Source organism: Haliotis rubra, unplaced genomic scaffold, assembly GCF_003918875.1.
Source record: "Haliotis rubra isolate DU_JTF1 unplaced genomic scaffold, ASM391887v1 Scf1, whole genome shotgun sequence".
Taxonomy (NCBI): domain Eukaryota; kingdom Metazoa; phylum Mollusca; class Gastropoda; order Lepetellida; family Haliotidae; genus Haliotis; species Haliotis rubra.
In genome coordinates, this window is record NW_025764891.1 from 5,168,751 (window position 1) to 5,187,673 (window position 18,923).

Genomic DNA, 18,923 nt, shown 5'->3' on the forward strand with positions numbered 1-18,923 from the left:
AACTCTTCTTCTGATAGCCTTTAGTTTTGTATATTTGCCAGAAATTTCTTATGCAAATTAGAGCGGTGGGGTAGCCTAATGGTTAAGACGCCTGCTTGTCACGCTGAAGACCCGGGTTCGATTCCCCATATGGGTACAATGTGTGAAGCCCATCGTGATAGTCCTGAAATATTGCTGAAAGTGGCGTAAAACCGTACTCACTCATATTGTAAATTGTTTGATTGGTTGGATCTAAACCCTTTTCGCGAACACCTGGTGTCTCTGAATGTCAGTTTTCAGTGATCAATTCAAATAATTTTAATCATTCTTCAGAACGCATCCGGTTCCATAGAACGCATCCGGTGCATCATGAGCATGTGTTTATGAATTTTCATAATGTTCATTGAGTGAGTGAGTTTAGTTTTACGCCGCACTCAGCAATATTCCAGTTATATGGCGGCGGTCTGTAAATAATCGAGTCTGGACCAGACAATCCAGTGATCAACAGCATGAGCATCGATCTGCGCAATTATTCAGAAGATGACACGACGAACTAAGAACCTTTGATCTTTCACCGAAGCATCTTAGATATAGAGGATATTATATCAAAGGCGCCGACAGTACTTTATCAGACGATAATGTGCACATTTTGCATTGCATCACAATGTATTGTCGTCACTGCGCCATTCTAGTCTGCCCCCTCGTAATCGAACACTTTTGTAACCCGCGTCAAGATGCATGTCAGTTGTCATCGCCTCCTACAGCCTCCTACAGTAAACTACCCCGTTGCATCCCGTTTCTTGGTTTGCAGTTGCTTCACGCAGCTAAGATCACTGGTCGAAACGTTACGTTTGAAATGTCTCAATTCGACTCACAAGTTTTCAGCGACACGGTAAGGTTCGCAACGTTTATATTCCCGCAATGCAATCGTGGAATGTCGCTTGACTACTCAGTTTCATCTGGATGTACTGATCTAAACTTACGTTGGTAGTAGAAATGCGACGTTCATATTTCCCCATACGGTTTACGTTAATCACAGATGTAATTAAAATAATTTAGAGAAGATATTTAATCCGAACGTAAACCGTTATCAAACTGTTTATCATTTGTTTTTTTCTGGTAACGTTCGTCTTAACGAACGATTAGATTAATCGTAATTATCCTTAGAAAGTATTAAATTTGGCATTATAGAAAAAGAAATACAGTTCGCTCTACCGCCATGTATAGTGTAATAAACTTAAATAAATAAAATTAATCTTAAATAAAAATAACAGATTTATTCATAATCAGATGGACCTGAAACCACCTAAAAGGATGGCCACATAATAAATGACACATCGAATGTCCAGCAATTAACTAAAACCAGAAGTCCATCTTTTTTATCCAACATATAACAAGAAATAATAAATCATTAAAACTGTTATGAACGTGAACTGTGTTAGTTTAAGACATTTACAAATGTGAAGCGTAAGGAAGATGTTTTTCACCAGAATAAAGATTGATGTAACTGGATAACATACATTATAGGTGTAATTAAGAAACATTTACAAACAGACTTACGTCTTTTGTCGAGCCCACTGGAGTATGATGGTTCATACTGCAATAGACTCACACAAAGTGAATGTAAATTATTATGTAGGTTTTTTATTTTAACCTTTTACACCTTGAAGAATGTTTTAACAATATAATTTCTTGCGTGCGACTTGTTGTCGTTTTCTATTGATGTTTTTACTGACAGCCGTACATCAACCAGCTCTCTAGTGGAATAAAATAGTTCCTCAAAGGAAAAGAGACATGCTCAAACTGCTCTCACTAACATCGTACTTTGTTTTGTTGCAACAAATAGATCCAAATGAAAACATCATTAGATGGGAAATGTCTGTTAAGAACTACCATCGTTTGTCAGTTACATTGACAGCACGTCGTGATACATTCACATCAAATACAGGATATCAAAATGGCGGACACGATAAAGTGGCAAGAGATTTGCGGATTTCTGCTGCGATTACTAATGATGGTTACAATTGATCAGCTGGATCATTGAAAGCTGAACATAGGGATGTGTCAAAAAGATATCGAGGTAGATTGCTGTTGTAACTTTCAGAAGTCAGTTGTGGCAAAGATTGGTAGGTTGGGTGTCACTGTACACTTCTCTGTTTTGTTCACCCAGATCGTGGAAGCCAGGAAATCCAATTCGAGAAGAAGACAAAATGTGTTATTTATTACGCTTTTGAACGCCATCACCATTTGACAAACCTATCACCCTTGGACAAGTCGTACATGGTTTTTTTCTCATATTAAAATATACAGTGATATGAAGTGTTTCGACTGAGCATTTTCAGCAAAATATTTTTGGGATTTAAGACGTATATAATTTCTCTAAAACTAACCATACCGTTTCTTTCTGGGACTAAGTAGGCGCGACCCTAAAAGACTCTACAACGAAGGGTACATGGAGCTGTTCCGTGAGATCACTGCGGTGGGGTTGTCACGTGCTGAAAGCTCATCACGCTGGAAGAAAGGGACGCTTCTCAACATCAATACATTGTGATATATCTTGAATACTGCTAAAATTGGCTTTTCCCAATTTGACATAATTTTTATTGACCGCAAAACCCGAATTGGGTCCAAAGAATAAGTTAATCAGTATTAGGCGAAAGAATAACTGATGAATATTGTTGTGGACTCAACCGTTTGGCACTTACAGCTTATGTCTTTAAAAAATAATGTTGTTTTTTTTAACTAAAATAATTAAAGTTCGTACATGTCGATCTTTTCAAACACTCTCCTATTTTATAAAAACAAAATGGCCACTCTGATCAATAAAACACTTTCGAGGAGGTAACCTTTTAAGAAGAATTTACAGTTGTTTTATTATAGTGTATTGTCTTTGCTGTTGGGTTTGAGCATACTATATATATATTGACATCAGACGTGGATGTTTCAGTCGTACACGAATAGTGAGTGAGTGAGAAGATGTTACGTTGCTTTAGCCATATTCCAGTATCATTTTAGCGGGGAACACCATAAATGGGCCTTTAACATTTTGTACCCATGTGGGAACGCATGCTTGTACCACCAGACTACTCTACTGCTCTTATATGTATCATGAACTGAGTTGCGATGTCATGAAACAATATTCTACACTAAATCGTTTTTTTGTATTGGATATTTTTCGAAATTTCTATCGACGAGATTCTAATTCAACTGGTACAATGCAACCAGGTTATGGCTTTATTTGTGTAACACTGTGCTGTCGTTGTAGTTGCTTCAAGTTTTAGGCGTCAGAATAGTTGTTTTCTTGCTGCGGGCCTTAGCTCCACAGCCTTTCGCCTTTGCTACAGCAACCGGGCGACGTTAGGTAAGCGCAACTCTAAGAGCAGCATTAATGTATTGCCTATTTCCGTATTCTTGAGGAATCCACTGACCGTCATGATTTCACTGTCAACGATGCAGCAACAGGTACGTCATTGTTACCACAACGTGTTTTCGTCGTTGACGCCAATGGCACTTTTGTTATAGAACGTCAGGTTACTGTCACCATTCCTACAATTTGCGTGGAACGTCATGACATCGTTGTTGCCATGGCAGCAGTCGGTGTCTCCTCATCTTCGGATATGGTTGATGGTTGTGAAGGTTTCTTGAGCCTCTTCCTGAATTTCATCGCGGCCAACTTCACCATTCCTTCAACGTCGTCCACCTCGGCCACAGCGGGATCTTGCACACTGACTCCTGTTGCCTTCTTGATTTGCATTTTACGCACGATACCCGCCAAGGCTGGCAGTCCACTCTGCGCCATCATACTGTTCCGTCTGTCCTTGCTGGCGTTCTGTGCTGCTTGGTCCTGCTCTTCCTTACGTTTCTTGATGATCTTCTTCAGCGTCTGTCTCAGAGTAACAAGGCCCATGTCCTCTCGCTTCTTGGCCTTGGCCTTCAACGTTCGCTGGTTGACGTAGCGGGACATTTCTTTGGCTCCTTTCATCATCTCTCTGCAAAATCAATGATATTAGTGTAGATATCTCCTCGAGTTTCAGTCAACTGTAACTCCTTTGTATTTGTATACATACCTTTGACCCATTCTCTATACATTTGTTTCAGAAATGGCGCCACTTTCTATGTATCCTATAGATAATAATTTATTGGACTGGACGGCTATTTATAGTCTCATGCCATTCAAATCCTCTTTAAAAATGATGTATGGTAGCGAAAGGCCGATGGTTTTCATAACAAAATAAAAGAATTTATGTGATGACGTTACATCTATTGAAAGTTGTTGTTTTTCTATGTACCAATGGTCTATAACCGGTCATTGTTGAAAATGTTAAACATAAACGCTGGTGGATAATCAGTCTAGCTGCCAAATCAGATTCCATTACGTTTAAAGTAGCCGTGAAAGTTCTATGAACGGATCACTTGGAACAGTCAATACTGCTCAGCTTTTTCTTTTCTTTCAAAAATCACGGGAACTATCATAGACACAATGCGTGAAATATCCAATTAGATTATAAATATTGGAAAAATGTGCATGGTCTTTATTACAATATGTGTAAATATAGAACTGATACATATGCAATATTGTGTGATCAATATCATGTCCAATTTCCAAGTAAATCGACTGACCCACTTCATGGAGCATGATGTTACCAAGTACCGGTTCATATTTGAGGCATATGAGGGACCATGAAGTCTTCACACACTTGTTTATTAAGAAAGAAACAATCCGATGAGAGATAAAAACAGAAAAAAACATTATCAGACGAACATAACTTTCAACGTCAGAGGACAATCAGTCTCGAATATTTGCCGAGGCAGACTCCAAGGTGTTTAAAAGACAAATCTGAAAACATCGATGACAGTTATTAAAGATTACTAGAAGTCATGACACCTGGTGTTTATGGAAAGGGTAAGTATTCCTTACTGTACTACTTTACTGGGGCACCAACCATTACCCAATTGTAGCAAACATATAAGCCAGTGAGTAAGTGGAGGAGGAAAACGCCATGTAAAGGTCGTAGTGGGTGAGTGAGTTTAGTTTACGCCGCACTCAGCAATATTCCAGCTATATGGCGGGTAAAGGACATAGAATGGGATAGCATCGAACATCATGTAGATAAGAGAATTCAATTTGCTATTTTAAGTAAATTCTTTCTAATATTAATTTTACCATAAAGGTTCTGGAATAATGACGAAAATTTGTTTTAAAATATACTTAATGGGCTGAATGAATCTTTTCGTGAAATTTTACTAACATGTACTTTCTCTAAAGTATTTCAGAATCATAGACGCTGTTAGCCTGGGCGGATGACATTGTGTTCGACAAAGGGTAATGGACTATTTGGATATTAGAATCTTCCCTTTTGTAGTACATCTTGCTACAGAGGCTGACATCATTTCGGAATTGAAATCACAGATCAGATAAGACACTGGTAAATTTGATGATGTTTCTTTGATTAAGACATCAGGTTAGGGTAGTCATTTCTGGTCATTGAAAGAAGCGAGGTCATCTATATATCTAACAGAGGTTGAACCTTCTGGCAACTAAGGAATTATTAAGTCCTTCCTGAAAATAGATTGCATCTGCAGAACCTGCAAACATATCCACCGGGAATTCGATCCCAGCCCATGAAATAGACTGACCAGTCCTTATCGCATCGGTGGCCAGTGGTCACTTCGACGCTGTCAGGTTGACATATGCCATGTTGCCCTGAAGATCTGGACAGAAAAGGAACTGATTATACCGTGGACATACGGACTTCAGTTGTTGCCTCTCCGTTGGACCAGCCTCGAGGAAAAGGCTTTGACTTCTTCATATAACATCCTCCCTTAATTTCCCCCATTTATCTCACATACCCTTCGGCCATCACAGACACAAGAGAGCGAGACAGGTCAGCTGATCTGGAGACATACATCGATAATCTGTTCCACGTCTTATTCAAGAGCGTGAACGGGCTTTTAACCAAGCTTCATTCAAGATAAACAGTTCTTTGTTTACAGAAGGAAGCGTATCGAACGTTGTTGGTTCCGATCAACCAAAAAAGGAACACAAAACTTTTTAAAAAAACCCAGAAAAAATAATAGAAAATAGGGAAAATTACAACTGACATACAAAGCCTCTTTAGAACCACGTGTACACTTGCAATCAACTCATGAGATCAACTTATAACCCGTGGATTGACTGTATGTCAAAGTGGTGTCATTTGAAGGTTACACATGGAGTGTGACCCAGCATACCTGTGGACATGTCAGTATTTAGCCTGTTATTGTATACTTGTATATTGCCACGGCCGTTCAACAATGACAATCAAATGAAAGAATATATTTTTCCACTTGAATTATATTCAAACTATCTATTGTTTGGCGTGTACATGTGGTCAAATCTCACAAGGCTCCGCAAAAAGCTCGACTCGAACCCTATGGCAGTGACCTCGAATTCCCTGATCGCCCTGTTCCTGGATTTATCAGCACCATTCTATGGGTTTCACCAATCATATCTCACTTGCTGACTCACTCCATATTGGCTCTGACTCACTCTATATGCAGCATTCTTTAACTATAGTTCATTCGTGGTGTTGTATTAAGCAGAACCTCAGAACCAATTTAGCATACATATAAGAATGATTTTACTTTCTTACTATTCATACTATTCATATTTTGATGTTTTTTGCTCTCGGTTTTAGTGTTGTACGCCTAGTCACCGTGGCTGGATTTTCAAGCTAGGGGCACTTCCATTTCAGGTGAATGTATGTTGGGTTACACCGGAACCGGAAGTACCACCATCTTCGGTGAAGAGGCGTATTACTGTGAGATCTGTTTCGGTTGTTGACCACTGATTGTTTCCAGGCGTTGATGTTTATTTATTTAGCTATTTGCCTTCACGAAATGATAACTTTCATGCATATTTTCGGTGCAGCATTCGAATCAATCGACCCATCACAAACACAGTATCTCTGGCGATAGAATTAGACATTGACATCGCCTGTGGTTTCCTGTTTTCCTTGACCCTACATAAGACAGATTGCGAATGTTATGAAAAGTATATAAATCACAGAAAAAGATCGTCCATCAGAAACGATATCGTCTATTACAAGAAATAATATTCCACAATTCGGATACAGCAAGTTCCCCCGTGTTTTGTTAAATTGAGAGATCACTGCTTCACACATGTGCTCATGAATAACTCGGTAGCGATTGTTAATTTGACTGACTCGGATTCTACAGCAGAAAAGGAGATATGTTCAGGTGGTGTAAACATCGATAGCAACTCTCAGTGTTAAAACTGCCTCCACAAATAGACAACCATGTTTTCTGTCATAAAGTATTCCCGTGTCTCTGACCCGACAATTACAAGCATCTTGACACTTCAGGGCGTGTGTCTGTTTGAGTCCGAGACAGTCAATTTTCTCGGCCAAACCCCATTTCCTCTTGGTCCTTCGTTCAACCACCTACTTCCTTCGCGATAAATATATTTGACAAACCAACTCAATCTATTATTAGGTTAAACGCCTCTTGCCTTTAATCCTACTCTAATTTCCCTCAACCTGAGCTTGTCCTAGACTTTGCTCAATCTCAGCACATTCCTTCCTAATCTTACCGTTAGTGATCAATGCAAAGGCCTAATTTAATTCTATATGAAAGAACCGTGGACCTTTGTGTCTGCTATTGGTTATGTGCATCTTTGTAAACACTTTACACTTAAAATTAGACGCATGCATGTTTTAAACCATGGAAGGAGCTCACTTGAGAAAATTAAGCTGTTCTTTGAAAGGATGCGATTCGGTTAACGACAATTCGAATCTGTTCCTATTTTGGTTAAACAAGCATGGCCAAGTTTACCAAAACATTTTTGTAAATTTGAGTTTCTTGTAATCTTATTACGCTTTCATTCTACCTGAAAATGTTGTTTATTGAATGTGGCAGAACTCGCTAATTCGATTAAATACTTGAAAGCAACTCTCATCTAAATTATTCTTAAGTATATAGAATCGTCATATGAATCAATTTTCTTTGTATTCATCATTATGATACTCAAGTAAATTACCCCTCTCTCGATAATCAGCTTAAAGAAAATGCTGATAAGCTAAAATTTGATTCACCGTCGTCAACCGAATTATTCGTGCAGCCTTTAATATACAAGCCCGCCGTTCAACAAACCGATCCTAGTGGACTATCTAAAGTGAATGTGACCAGTGAAGATCCAGGTTAGAATTGGTCTTCAGCAACCCATGCTTGTCGTAAGATGCAACTAACAAGATCGGGTGGTCAGACTCGCTGACTTGGTTGACACATGACACCGCATCCCAATTGCGTAGATCGATGCTCGTGATGCCAGTCACTGGATTGTCTGGTCCAGACTCGATTATTTACAGACCGCCACCATATAACTGGAATATTGTTAAGTGCGGCGTAAAACAACAAACAAATAAAGAATAAAAGTCTAAATCTAGACTTACTCCAAGTCTAGCACGCCATCTTTGTTCACATCCAGCTTCTCCATAATCTCGTCCAACATATGTTCCGTGAAGGGAATTTTCAGCGTCTGGAGAAGAGAAGAGATCAGTTATTGTCGGCAACTATTTGCGTGTGTCAAATCGCTCTAGTCTGGGATGTTAAGACGGGATTTCATATATAACCCTATTATTTCAAAGGGATCGGACGGGGCAAACTGCTGTCTTAGACATTTCGCTGGCCATGCCAGTACTGCCTGAGCTTGGCGGCCATTAAGAGCTAACTGGCATCAGTGTTGGGCTCAAATAAATGCAATGTTCAATAACGAAACGTTTTATCAAAGGCGGGTCACTTTACGGGATAGTATGTCCTGAAACAGTTTAAGTAAATTTGTTAGTGTCAACAGGTTACGGTTTATAGTCTGTTCTGACCTGTACACATAATTTATCATGGAACATCAAGCCTCCAGGTTTAATTGGTTTTTGATTTGTTATTTGATGTCCAATCATGCGCATTTACATATTATGGTGCGGGATAGGGGTAACTTATGAACCGATGTTCATCGATGAGAAAAGCCTGTGGCATATGGATTTGTATATATAAGATTGGCAACAAATCAGGGCAAGGTGAGCAATGGTGGCTGCGGAGAGTCGGTGGATGGGTGACCGGGTGCAAATGCTGGGAGTCTCTTGGGCTTTGGTCTTGCTGCTCACTGATATCTATGTTATATGTTAGGCAAGTGACTTTGTTCGAAATGAGCCTCTGTTCACCCAGCAGCGATATATTAATGATGGATCAGCCGCTTGAGCCTCACAGGCAGCGTGGGTTGTGAACTTCCCGGGAGCCGAGAATGACACACTGATCCACTGACCAGAATGACACTGGTGTGATGCTTTCAGCATACTTGCGCGTGGAATCCAATTAAGCCAATTTTGACACATTCATTGTTTAATCCTGAATTCCGAAAATAAATATGTATAAATATGAATGAGTGTGTTTGGGTTTCGCCGCGTTTTGCAATATTCCAGCAATATCACGGAGGGGAACTCCAGAAATAGTCTTCACACATTGTACCCATGTGGGGAATCGAACCCGGGTCTTCGGCGTGACAAGCAAACGCTTTAACCACTAGGCTATCCCATTGCCTCTGTATGAATATCTGAAATCTGAAAGTTGAAAGACAATACCCTTTACAAATTATTGTGAGGAACTATCTCAACGGAACATTATAGTTTCAGTTTTTTCAATCTATACAGATTTTGTTAACATTTAAAATATAACTTAAAAAGTACCACCATTATAAAAATTGTCCTCGATCGTGTTCGCGAAAAGGCTGAACGACTTTCCAAAATAACCACCAGAAAGATTATATGCTGGCATATAGTAGACGCCATAGGTCCACGTTGACAAATGCCTTTCCGAAGTTCTGTAACCTCGTGGAGATTCGATGTCTGGATAAGTAACGACATCGGTGACAAGCAGGAAGGCAACAACCTCTCCTGGCTGTGTGTTACACCGACGACGTCGATCGTTGCTGGGCCTTCCATCCACTATGTCGCCAGAGACGTTCTCTATTATGTACAGGCCGCTTGTATACACCGTATAGTTTGAATGTACTGACTGTGGCGTAATCACTTTCAATCACTCACTCATTCGAGAAAGACAGAGTCTTCAGGGGAAACAACTGTTACTGCTGATTTAGTTGGCTTCATCAATTTCTATCAAGTTCATCAATAAAGTGGGGTTTTTGTGCTTACTGACGCATCATGGGAAGCTTCAACTCACGGGCGTAACTAATGTAGGTGTTTGTCAATTACTTTTAGATTTCAAGTGAAGACAAACGATACAGTGTGTTTAATTAAGTCCCATGGTTTAAAAGTACCACATGCTTCTATAGTTGGAATTATGTAAACCGTGGTGATGTGGACAACAGCTTGACATGGAGGTTTAGGTTTTCTTCAGTGGCTTCGTTTGAACGGTTCTCTTCACCGAAATCTTTTTACAATTTGATTTAATCATACGACTGCTGCCTGTCAGCCATGTTGTCACTGGTGCCATCTTGCAACAACAGCTGTTATCTGGGGACTCATCTTTATATTCCTTGCAACACACGTTAAACAAAAAAATTCCATTCTTAACTTAACTGCATACTTTTCATAGTAAATATACTGAAATAATGTCATCGAGATCGATAGACAGAAATCTTTGCTCTTTAAACAAAATTCTCAACTTCATTTTTATTACATTTTATTTTATTTATTACAAACTTATATGTCCTCCGAGAGATAATATTCTTCCCAGAATCAACAATCTTTATATTTTATTCGAAATCAACTAAACTTGTATGGTTTTAATCACGAGCACGACGATCAGCTGTTCATTTCACGAAAGAGACACATGGTCTGACATTTACAGCTGACCGACTCCAGTCCAGTCTCCAGTCTATCAGGAACGACTTGATTATTCCTGAATATATTTGCTATTAAGTAGTAGAGCAATTCCATTCCAGTAAACAATGGTTAACAATCTATCGACGACTTGATTATTCAGGTAAATCGAACAACCGAAACAAACACGACTGATTAAATAGGCGACAACGCCACGGTACTGCAGCTCACCTTATACTTTTGAAGCGACTGGGGCAATGTGATAGTGAAGGCTCGGGTTCGATTCCCCTCATGGGTACAATGTGTGGAGCCCATTTCTGGTGATATTGGTGGAATATTGCAAAAGGCGGCGAAAAAATAAACCAAGCTCACTCACAAACTCACTCACTAGCTGGAAGCGATTATTCCCGTTACCCGTTCACAAATGTGTAAACCTTGGGGGATTCCAGGTCAGAATAGGTTCCTATTTCAACCTGCTTGTAAAAGCTAACAAACAGTAGGATTGTTTTTGTGGTCGTTTGTGTGTCATTGTACTCTAACCACATTTGACATTGACCAACACTGGTATATACGGTCTTCGGCGTGACGAGAACTAACCACCGGATTATAACACTGGATATACTGACGTGCATGATTAGAGTAGGTTGGTGTTTAACTCCCCACTCAGCTATATGTCGGCTATCACTTAGATGAACTGCCGGACAAAATATAGTATACACTGACATTTCAGTGTTTGGGTAACTGATTTCAGCCTAGTGAAGCTTTGATAATGTTTCTAATTGTTTGGTCAAGTCCAGATTTCAAATTGTTCCCTTTCTTTTGCACTGAAGTTTACAAAGGCCGGATATAGAGAACTGATATAGAGAACTGCGACTTAAAACGACCAACAAAGACGAATGCCAATGAGTTGTAAGAATCCTTATTTCCAATCAAGTGGTATCACTGACAGCGAAATGTGAGAGACAAAAATACATAACAATTTTTGGGGAGGCAACCTCTATACATGTATTTCGTTAAACCAAAACTAACCCCTTGCTCAATCGCCGTCTCTTTCCCGATATCAGATATCCGCCATCGTTACGGACAGGGTTCGAACCGTCGACCTTCATCTCTGCACACAACCGCTCTGGAGATGGTCTTCCATCATATAATGATTACGCAAAGAGACGTGTGTGTATTGGAGACAACCTCTGTCTTTTGTCAACAAAATATGTTTAAAAAACATGACATTGTCATTTTGATATCTGAACAGCTGTCCATAGGCCAAATATAGTTCTTCCAATATTGCGGCTGTGGCATCATTTAAAAAATAATCATTGATGAAAATAATATAATTAATAAATTTGCATGTGCGCATATTACATAACCAATGGTTTAACAGAAAATATGTGTATAATAACATTACTTCTAAGAGAACAAACTAGGGCATATATGGCGTGAGGCTTTCTAATGTGGTCTTATTTGGTATGGTAGTAACTTGACATTAGAAATCTGTTCAACACATTGAAGTGGAATAGAGAATTGAACTCGGGGCTTCAGTGTGGCGAGTGAACACTTTGTGAAAATGACACTTTACATAACTTTCAATATAACTAATGAAGGCAACATCTTTGGGATGACTGATAATTCAGGTTTACATGCTGTTTAAGTGCAATGATTAAATCGGGTTGTTGGTGTTCAAATAACTCAAGTGAATGATTCGAACGTAGAGTGTATCGTATCTGGAGCATCCAGCTGATCGGCTGTATTAGCTCATCAATATAACTCCAGGTCACTATCTAAACATTCCATCATCTAAATAAACCCTGAACCAGAGAGCATTTGTCGGAAACATCAACACGACCGAAAGCGCCATAATTTGTGTTAAATGTCAGATGACGTCAGCGCGGGGTTATTCTGGACAACTGTGGCACAACTCACCATACAGACTTACCACGACAGCCAAATCATTCTATCAACAAAGGCTTGCATGATTTATCTGCTTGGACCATTTCAAACTTGAAGAGTCTGGTCAACAATATCACAAGTTATTTATGTAGTGTAAAGTACTGATAAACGCGTTTATACCATATCCTTGTTAAGGGCCGACCTATATATATTACAGCCCTGAACACGGATATGTTGGAGTCAATGTTGGCCACACGGACTCAGATACGAAGCTTACAAGTAGACTGAAAATAGTTCCTCGGACAAAATAGTTCCGTCGAGAACACATTCCTTTTAATGTCTAATGGTCAAACATTACGCCGGACGTCCGTGTTTGCAGTTGAAACTGCTCGATTGCATCTGCAGGTAATTGCGTGTATTATGTCATTAGAACGCCGGTGTGAATAAAGCATGGTCAATTTATATGTGGCTGTTGGAACGTTTCATACTATTACGCTACCGACGTTAAGCAATAATGTCCACAAAGGCAAATCAACTGAAAAAGTTAATCCTCAAACGGCCATGACATTACACGAAGGGGAAGATTGAAAGCGATGGCGGATTTTATTGAACTCGTTTAAATATGAAATGTAAACGCTGGAAAACAACGCGTCTCGCCAGTGGCCCACAGATTACAATGGGCGAAAACAAAATGGTGGCGATAATTATGTCACTAGATCACTGAACTGCAGTGATGAGTCCAATGTTCACGAAAAGGGTGCGCATGTCCTGCTCTACCGGAAGTACCCACTATTTACACAATTGAGGAGTGTTCAGCAATAAATACTACCTTGTTATGGCCTAGGCTGAAATAACGCGTGGCATCAGGTGTATTTACGGGAAGACGTTCTCAGCAATAAACACCACCGGCCACCACTGATTGATTGGAACATTGATGGTGTTCGACAGGAACAGTCAGAATCTGTTCATGTGTCTTTTATAACATTCTCACTGATTCAATTAGTGACAAAACGAAATGGTCTTTGTCACGTATGTTAAGACGACAAAGACCGTCCCCTCATCTGATATATTAAACAGCCATTACCGAAACCGAACGGGTGATGATAGGATTTCTTTCAAAATAGGAAAGGAAATCTTTACAGAGTTAAACAAACATTTTTCGATTTGCATATTCGGGGTCGTTTTGGCCACTGTATTCACAAAGGAAATACTTCCCATTTCCACTCCCGTTTCTTGGTCAATTAATGAATATTCAGAGACGTGTTCAATATGGAACAATCGAAGACCCCATTACAGTGAGGACGGAGCCCAGCCTGATCAAGCTGTTGAGCCGCCAAACCATTTCAACCACTTCAACGACACGTTGCCGCTGCTTGTCCAACTGCTCGCCATTGTCGCTGGAGTAAATTATATTTAGGTCTAAGCTTGTGTTCATACGATCTAATCAATTAAGTAAAGATTTAAGCCTCGGGGTTAGATTGGACCAAACCTCATCTAGGCCACTTAAATAATCGTGGCCAAATCCCACCTGCTATCGCCATCGAAGGTGCTTGCTTTCGTTAATGGCTGTGATGACCTAGATGATTAACACTTGATATCTGTTAGATCTATACGATATGTGTGTTGAACTCATTACTGCACGGATTCTATAACTACAGTCAACATAACATTCAGCGATGGTAGTTGATTAGATGCTGCATGTATTTGTTGAGTTTCGTTCACAAACGTAATGGATAAAATACAATTTGAATATAAAATGTGGAATGGTTCTAGAATCCTAGATGACAAAAATCAATCACGAGCACCATTGTCATCATGATCATGATCATCATCATCATCATACTAAAATCGGGAAGCGGTGGCCAATTAGTATAGGGCGCTGAGATTCACTGTTCAGAGTCAATCACGATCATCATCATTTACATGGGTGGCCCAGTAGTCTATGGCGCATAGATTCACTGCTCCCGAGTTTAAGTCCACACATAACGGAACCACTATTCAAGGCGGCGCGGTGTCGTTATTTCAAACTACAGATAACTCCAGCTGATATAATGGAAGCTTCAATGTGCCCGTCAGAAAAAAACCCATGAAACCCCAAGCATGAGGTCTTTGACTATCAACATTTCAATACCGAGTCTTCCCGAGTAAGTGAGTGAGTGGGTGAATGGGTGAGTGAGTGGGAGAATGAGTGAGTGAGTGAGTCGGTTTATCGGTTTGTGGCTGAGTTGGGCTTCACGAAACGTGGAACAGTATTCCAGTTATACCACCCCGTGTAGGCTTAACCTGGGAGGAAAGCCTTAAAAGATGAAGATCTCAGACTTTTTTATGACTCCCATGAGCACGTGTATGGAGCTGAAAAACCTAGAGAAATGATGAGGGAGAACCAGGATTCGAACCCAATTCCATCTTGAACCAACGCCACAATTCAACTACATCTTTAAGCTTTGACCAATACTTACATTGATGCCATCTTTAATGTTAGAGCGGGACAACTTGTCTCTCTTCTTAACGTCGAAACTTTTGAACATATCAATCAGACGAAGGTTGTCCATTTTCATGTACTCAAACAGAACCAGTGTGGGTTCCCACCGCTGCAGGCTGGTTCCGTCATGGTCACGTGACACCGAGCCAGTGGCCAGCTTCATCTCATGACCGTGGATGACCTTGAGGTTCCGGGTTTCCTGGATGGCCTTCATGGTTTCCATGAACTCACGATCGACAGCAATGTCCTGGAAAAGTAAATAGGTGAGTGAGTGATGCAGTGATAGAGTAAATGAGTGAGTTTAGGTTTACACCGCTTTTGGCAATATTCCAGCAATATCACGCTTGGGGACACCAGAAATGGGCTTCACACATTGTACCCATGTACTGAATCGAACCCGGGCACTCGGCGTGACGAGCGAATGCTTTAAACCACCGCCCTGCTTGTGATAGAGTGAGTGAGTTAAACAACAGTGACAATCAGTCATATTCCAACATTGAGCACATTGAAGGGCGAAAGCTCACCGTGGCACATGTTGTGGATTTTTACCACATTCGAGAAAATATAAAAACACGGAGTTTATGTTAACAAATCAAGGATCAAAATCGGTTTAAATATATGGGATTCGAACTCAAGACCAGCAGGCCTTGGAAGGGCTGATGACCGACCCTGACGCCTGTGATAAAAGAGCGACCCAATACACGTATACTGTTCACATCTGGGGAGGGATCGAACTGACATTTATCAATATTGTACGCACCGAGAATGAATGCCTTTTAAGGATATATTTTTTATAGCTAGGTGGGAAAATATACCCGAAAGACACAGTACCATTTGTCAAGATGGGCCATGACGATACATAACCAGCCAGCACTCAGTACCAGCCAACGTATACAAATCCTGTCTCGAAATAGAAAACTTCTTATGTAATCGAGTATCAAACATTATCTGAGTCCGGGCCACCCACACCAGCTGATGAAGTCAAGGCATGAAAAAGTTGGGACATGACAATCGGAAATCGAGAATGGCATATGTTATCAAGAACCAGAGTATATGATTAAGGATAATATATTACCAAGACCCGAAGGATGGGGTGGCTTGCTTGACAACAGTCACAGGATGGGGAGGGTTAATTACTGACTGGAATTGTTTCAGTTTCTATGATATATATATATATTATCTGAAGGTACGAGTACTACTGGATATTAGATACAGATTGAGGTGGGGAGTATAATTAATGTTGTACAGTTTGTTGTAGGTTGTTCATGTCTGTTAGTGACTTTTCTTATGTTTTAAGGTGGTTAGGGTAGCGTCGTGGTTAAAGCGTTCGCTCGTCACGCCGAAGATCCGGGTTTAATTCCCAACGTGGGTACAATGTGTGAAGCCCATTTATGTTGTCCCTTACTTTGATACTACTGGCATAAAAATCATATTCACTCACTAACTTGTAAATTGTACCTCCTATGATGCAGCAGGCCAGGCCATCAATGCTAGTATTTTGTGAGTTTACATAATGATTATATTTTATATAAAAGTAAACTTTTTCGCATATATTCCACATTGCATTTGACTCATTTGTTCATCATGGAGTCCACTAAATCAACAATATCGACTATGCCCCAGGCCCCACCTAACGGCACTTAATGCCACCTCACGGTGACGATTGTTTTGTTCTCCCATTCAGTGTTATGCTGAGTGGCTTGGATTTATCCTGCAGGCCCCTGCAACAGATATCGTTATGAAATCCAACCACCTTGCTCTGATAGATTCGGTCTGCAGTCGGTTCCCAATGCAGTTAAATACATTTATCAGAAAGCTATAATTTCTCCGCCAAATCTAACAACAACAAAATGCATTTGATTCAAATAAAACTATTTATGGCAATATATCGAGACTGTTATCGTGAAATCAGAGTCCGCTTTTTTCAAAACATGAAGTAAATATTAAAAAACTTTACAACGGTTAACAGTGAGTATAGAACGAAACAACATCACATCGAGGCATGGGTTTTGATGATCTGTGATTCAGAAACAAACACACCGGAAGAGAATCTACCTCCAGGGCAAAACATGGCGAATCGCAGTGCATCGTGGGAGTAAGATAACGCAAATAAAGCACTCAACATATTGCCAAAGCCGCCCCGGCACGCATGTATCTGAGTGATAAAGGGAGATAAATTGATAATTTATAGCCATTCTTGTTCTCTCGTGCCCCTTAACGTTTATCGAATGTGCTGGAACACCGATAATGACATTGATTCTCCAATATCATGAAGGACCATCCATTTTCATTTCATGAAATATCGTGTCATATAATAACATATTTGCACCCTCTCCCCTTCATCTATCATATTAAAAGTTTGGAACCATCAATGATTTTAATAAATAAATATACATTTTCAAACTCGGAACAGCTCATTTTGAAAATGAAGCATAACCATTTTGTCTTGATCCTCTTTCTTGGAAGATGAAAGAGAGCAAGAAGAAACCCACAACGATCATCAAATGTACACAGTGGCAACAAATAAAATCAATATAAGCGCCTTCCATTCCTCACTCACTATATATTTCGATAAATAAATAAACTCGGAAAGCTGGACTGCCAGTATATTTACCAGACAAAACATTTTCATTTACCGGATAAAATAGTTTCATTGACAAGACAAAAAGGTCAGTCTTGCCATAAATTTTAGTTCGGTTTTGCAAGTTCATACTTTTAACATTCATTCATAGCTACAGACAAAGAGCAGGTGATAAAATTCTTCGTGAAACGGAATCCATTGTACCATTCCGACTTCATCCTAAATGTGATTTATGAATCACTACCAAATAGTGAAGATACCAAGTGTTCGAGTAAAGGCTGGGCAGTGTGGCAAGGACGGAATTCATGACAACAACCCCCTGCTACCACCATATATTCGAATAATTTAATTCACGATCCTCAGAACTGATCGATAGTTAATTGTGAAACAGAACATTTTGTAAAGTATGCTATCGTGTAAACAATATTCTCCATAGTCACCCCCATGCAACTTGATCCCGTTGATGATGCGCACATTTGAAAGCAAAACATTTAACAGTAACGGAGGCCTGATTTCAAATAAACCCCCACAGGTCGGAGGTATTTTTAATGACAGATTATTGAGGAAATTTGAAAGAAAAGACCCTTCCTGAATAACTTCACATTTCAATCATCGACAAAATGCTGAAACTCACTGAAGCCGTTGTCCATGGGAGATTGCTGCTTCTCAGCTGACTTTCGATCTACTCCGTAAAAATATCTGAAGCTTTTGTTCGCATGTGATTTATTCTCGAAATAAAGACTGGTGACTAGCAAACTGTCGCTCCACTTCACCAGCAACTGATTAAACTAACACGTTAATGCACCTATCCACTTCATCATCGGTAACAAGCAACTGATATAAAAAGATCAACTAAACACGTTGAAGCTCCAATGCACCTATTCACATTTGCATTGATGGAAACATCATCAGGTAACAAGTGTAGCTGAGTTAAACATGAAGGTGTGACCGAAAAGATCAAGCTAAATTGTTATTCTTGTGAGTAAATGAAGCTCCAAGCTGCCTCCAACTGAACGTATGTCTACCCAAACTCTCAGCCCCATAGGGACGGTGGGTTAGCCTAGTGGTTAAAGTGTTCGCTCGTCACGCCGAAGTCCCGGGTTCGATTCCCTATATGAGTACAATGTGTTAAGCCCATATCTGGTGCCCCCCGCCGTGATAT

General features: G+C 40.0%; 1 protein-coding gene across 1 annotated transcript in view; it reads right to left on the reverse strand.

Moving 5' to 3' along the window:
• Positions 1-3,544: 3,544 nt before the first annotated feature.
• The window catches only part of LOC124288336 (leucine-rich repeat-containing protein 74B-like), a 54,375-nt gene continuing 38,996 nt past the window's right edge, over positions 3,545-18,923 (reverse strand). Inside the window, exons 11-13 of the mRNA XM_046724880.1 lie at positions 15,158-15,427; positions 8,430-8,515; positions 3,545-3,968 (exon numbers count right to left, since the gene is read on the reverse strand). Coding sequence (XP_046580836.1) covers positions 3,545-3,968; positions 8,430-8,515; positions 15,158-15,427 — 780 coding nt within the window. The remainder of the gene's footprint in view (positions 3,969-8,429; positions 8,516-15,157; positions 15,428-18,923) is intronic.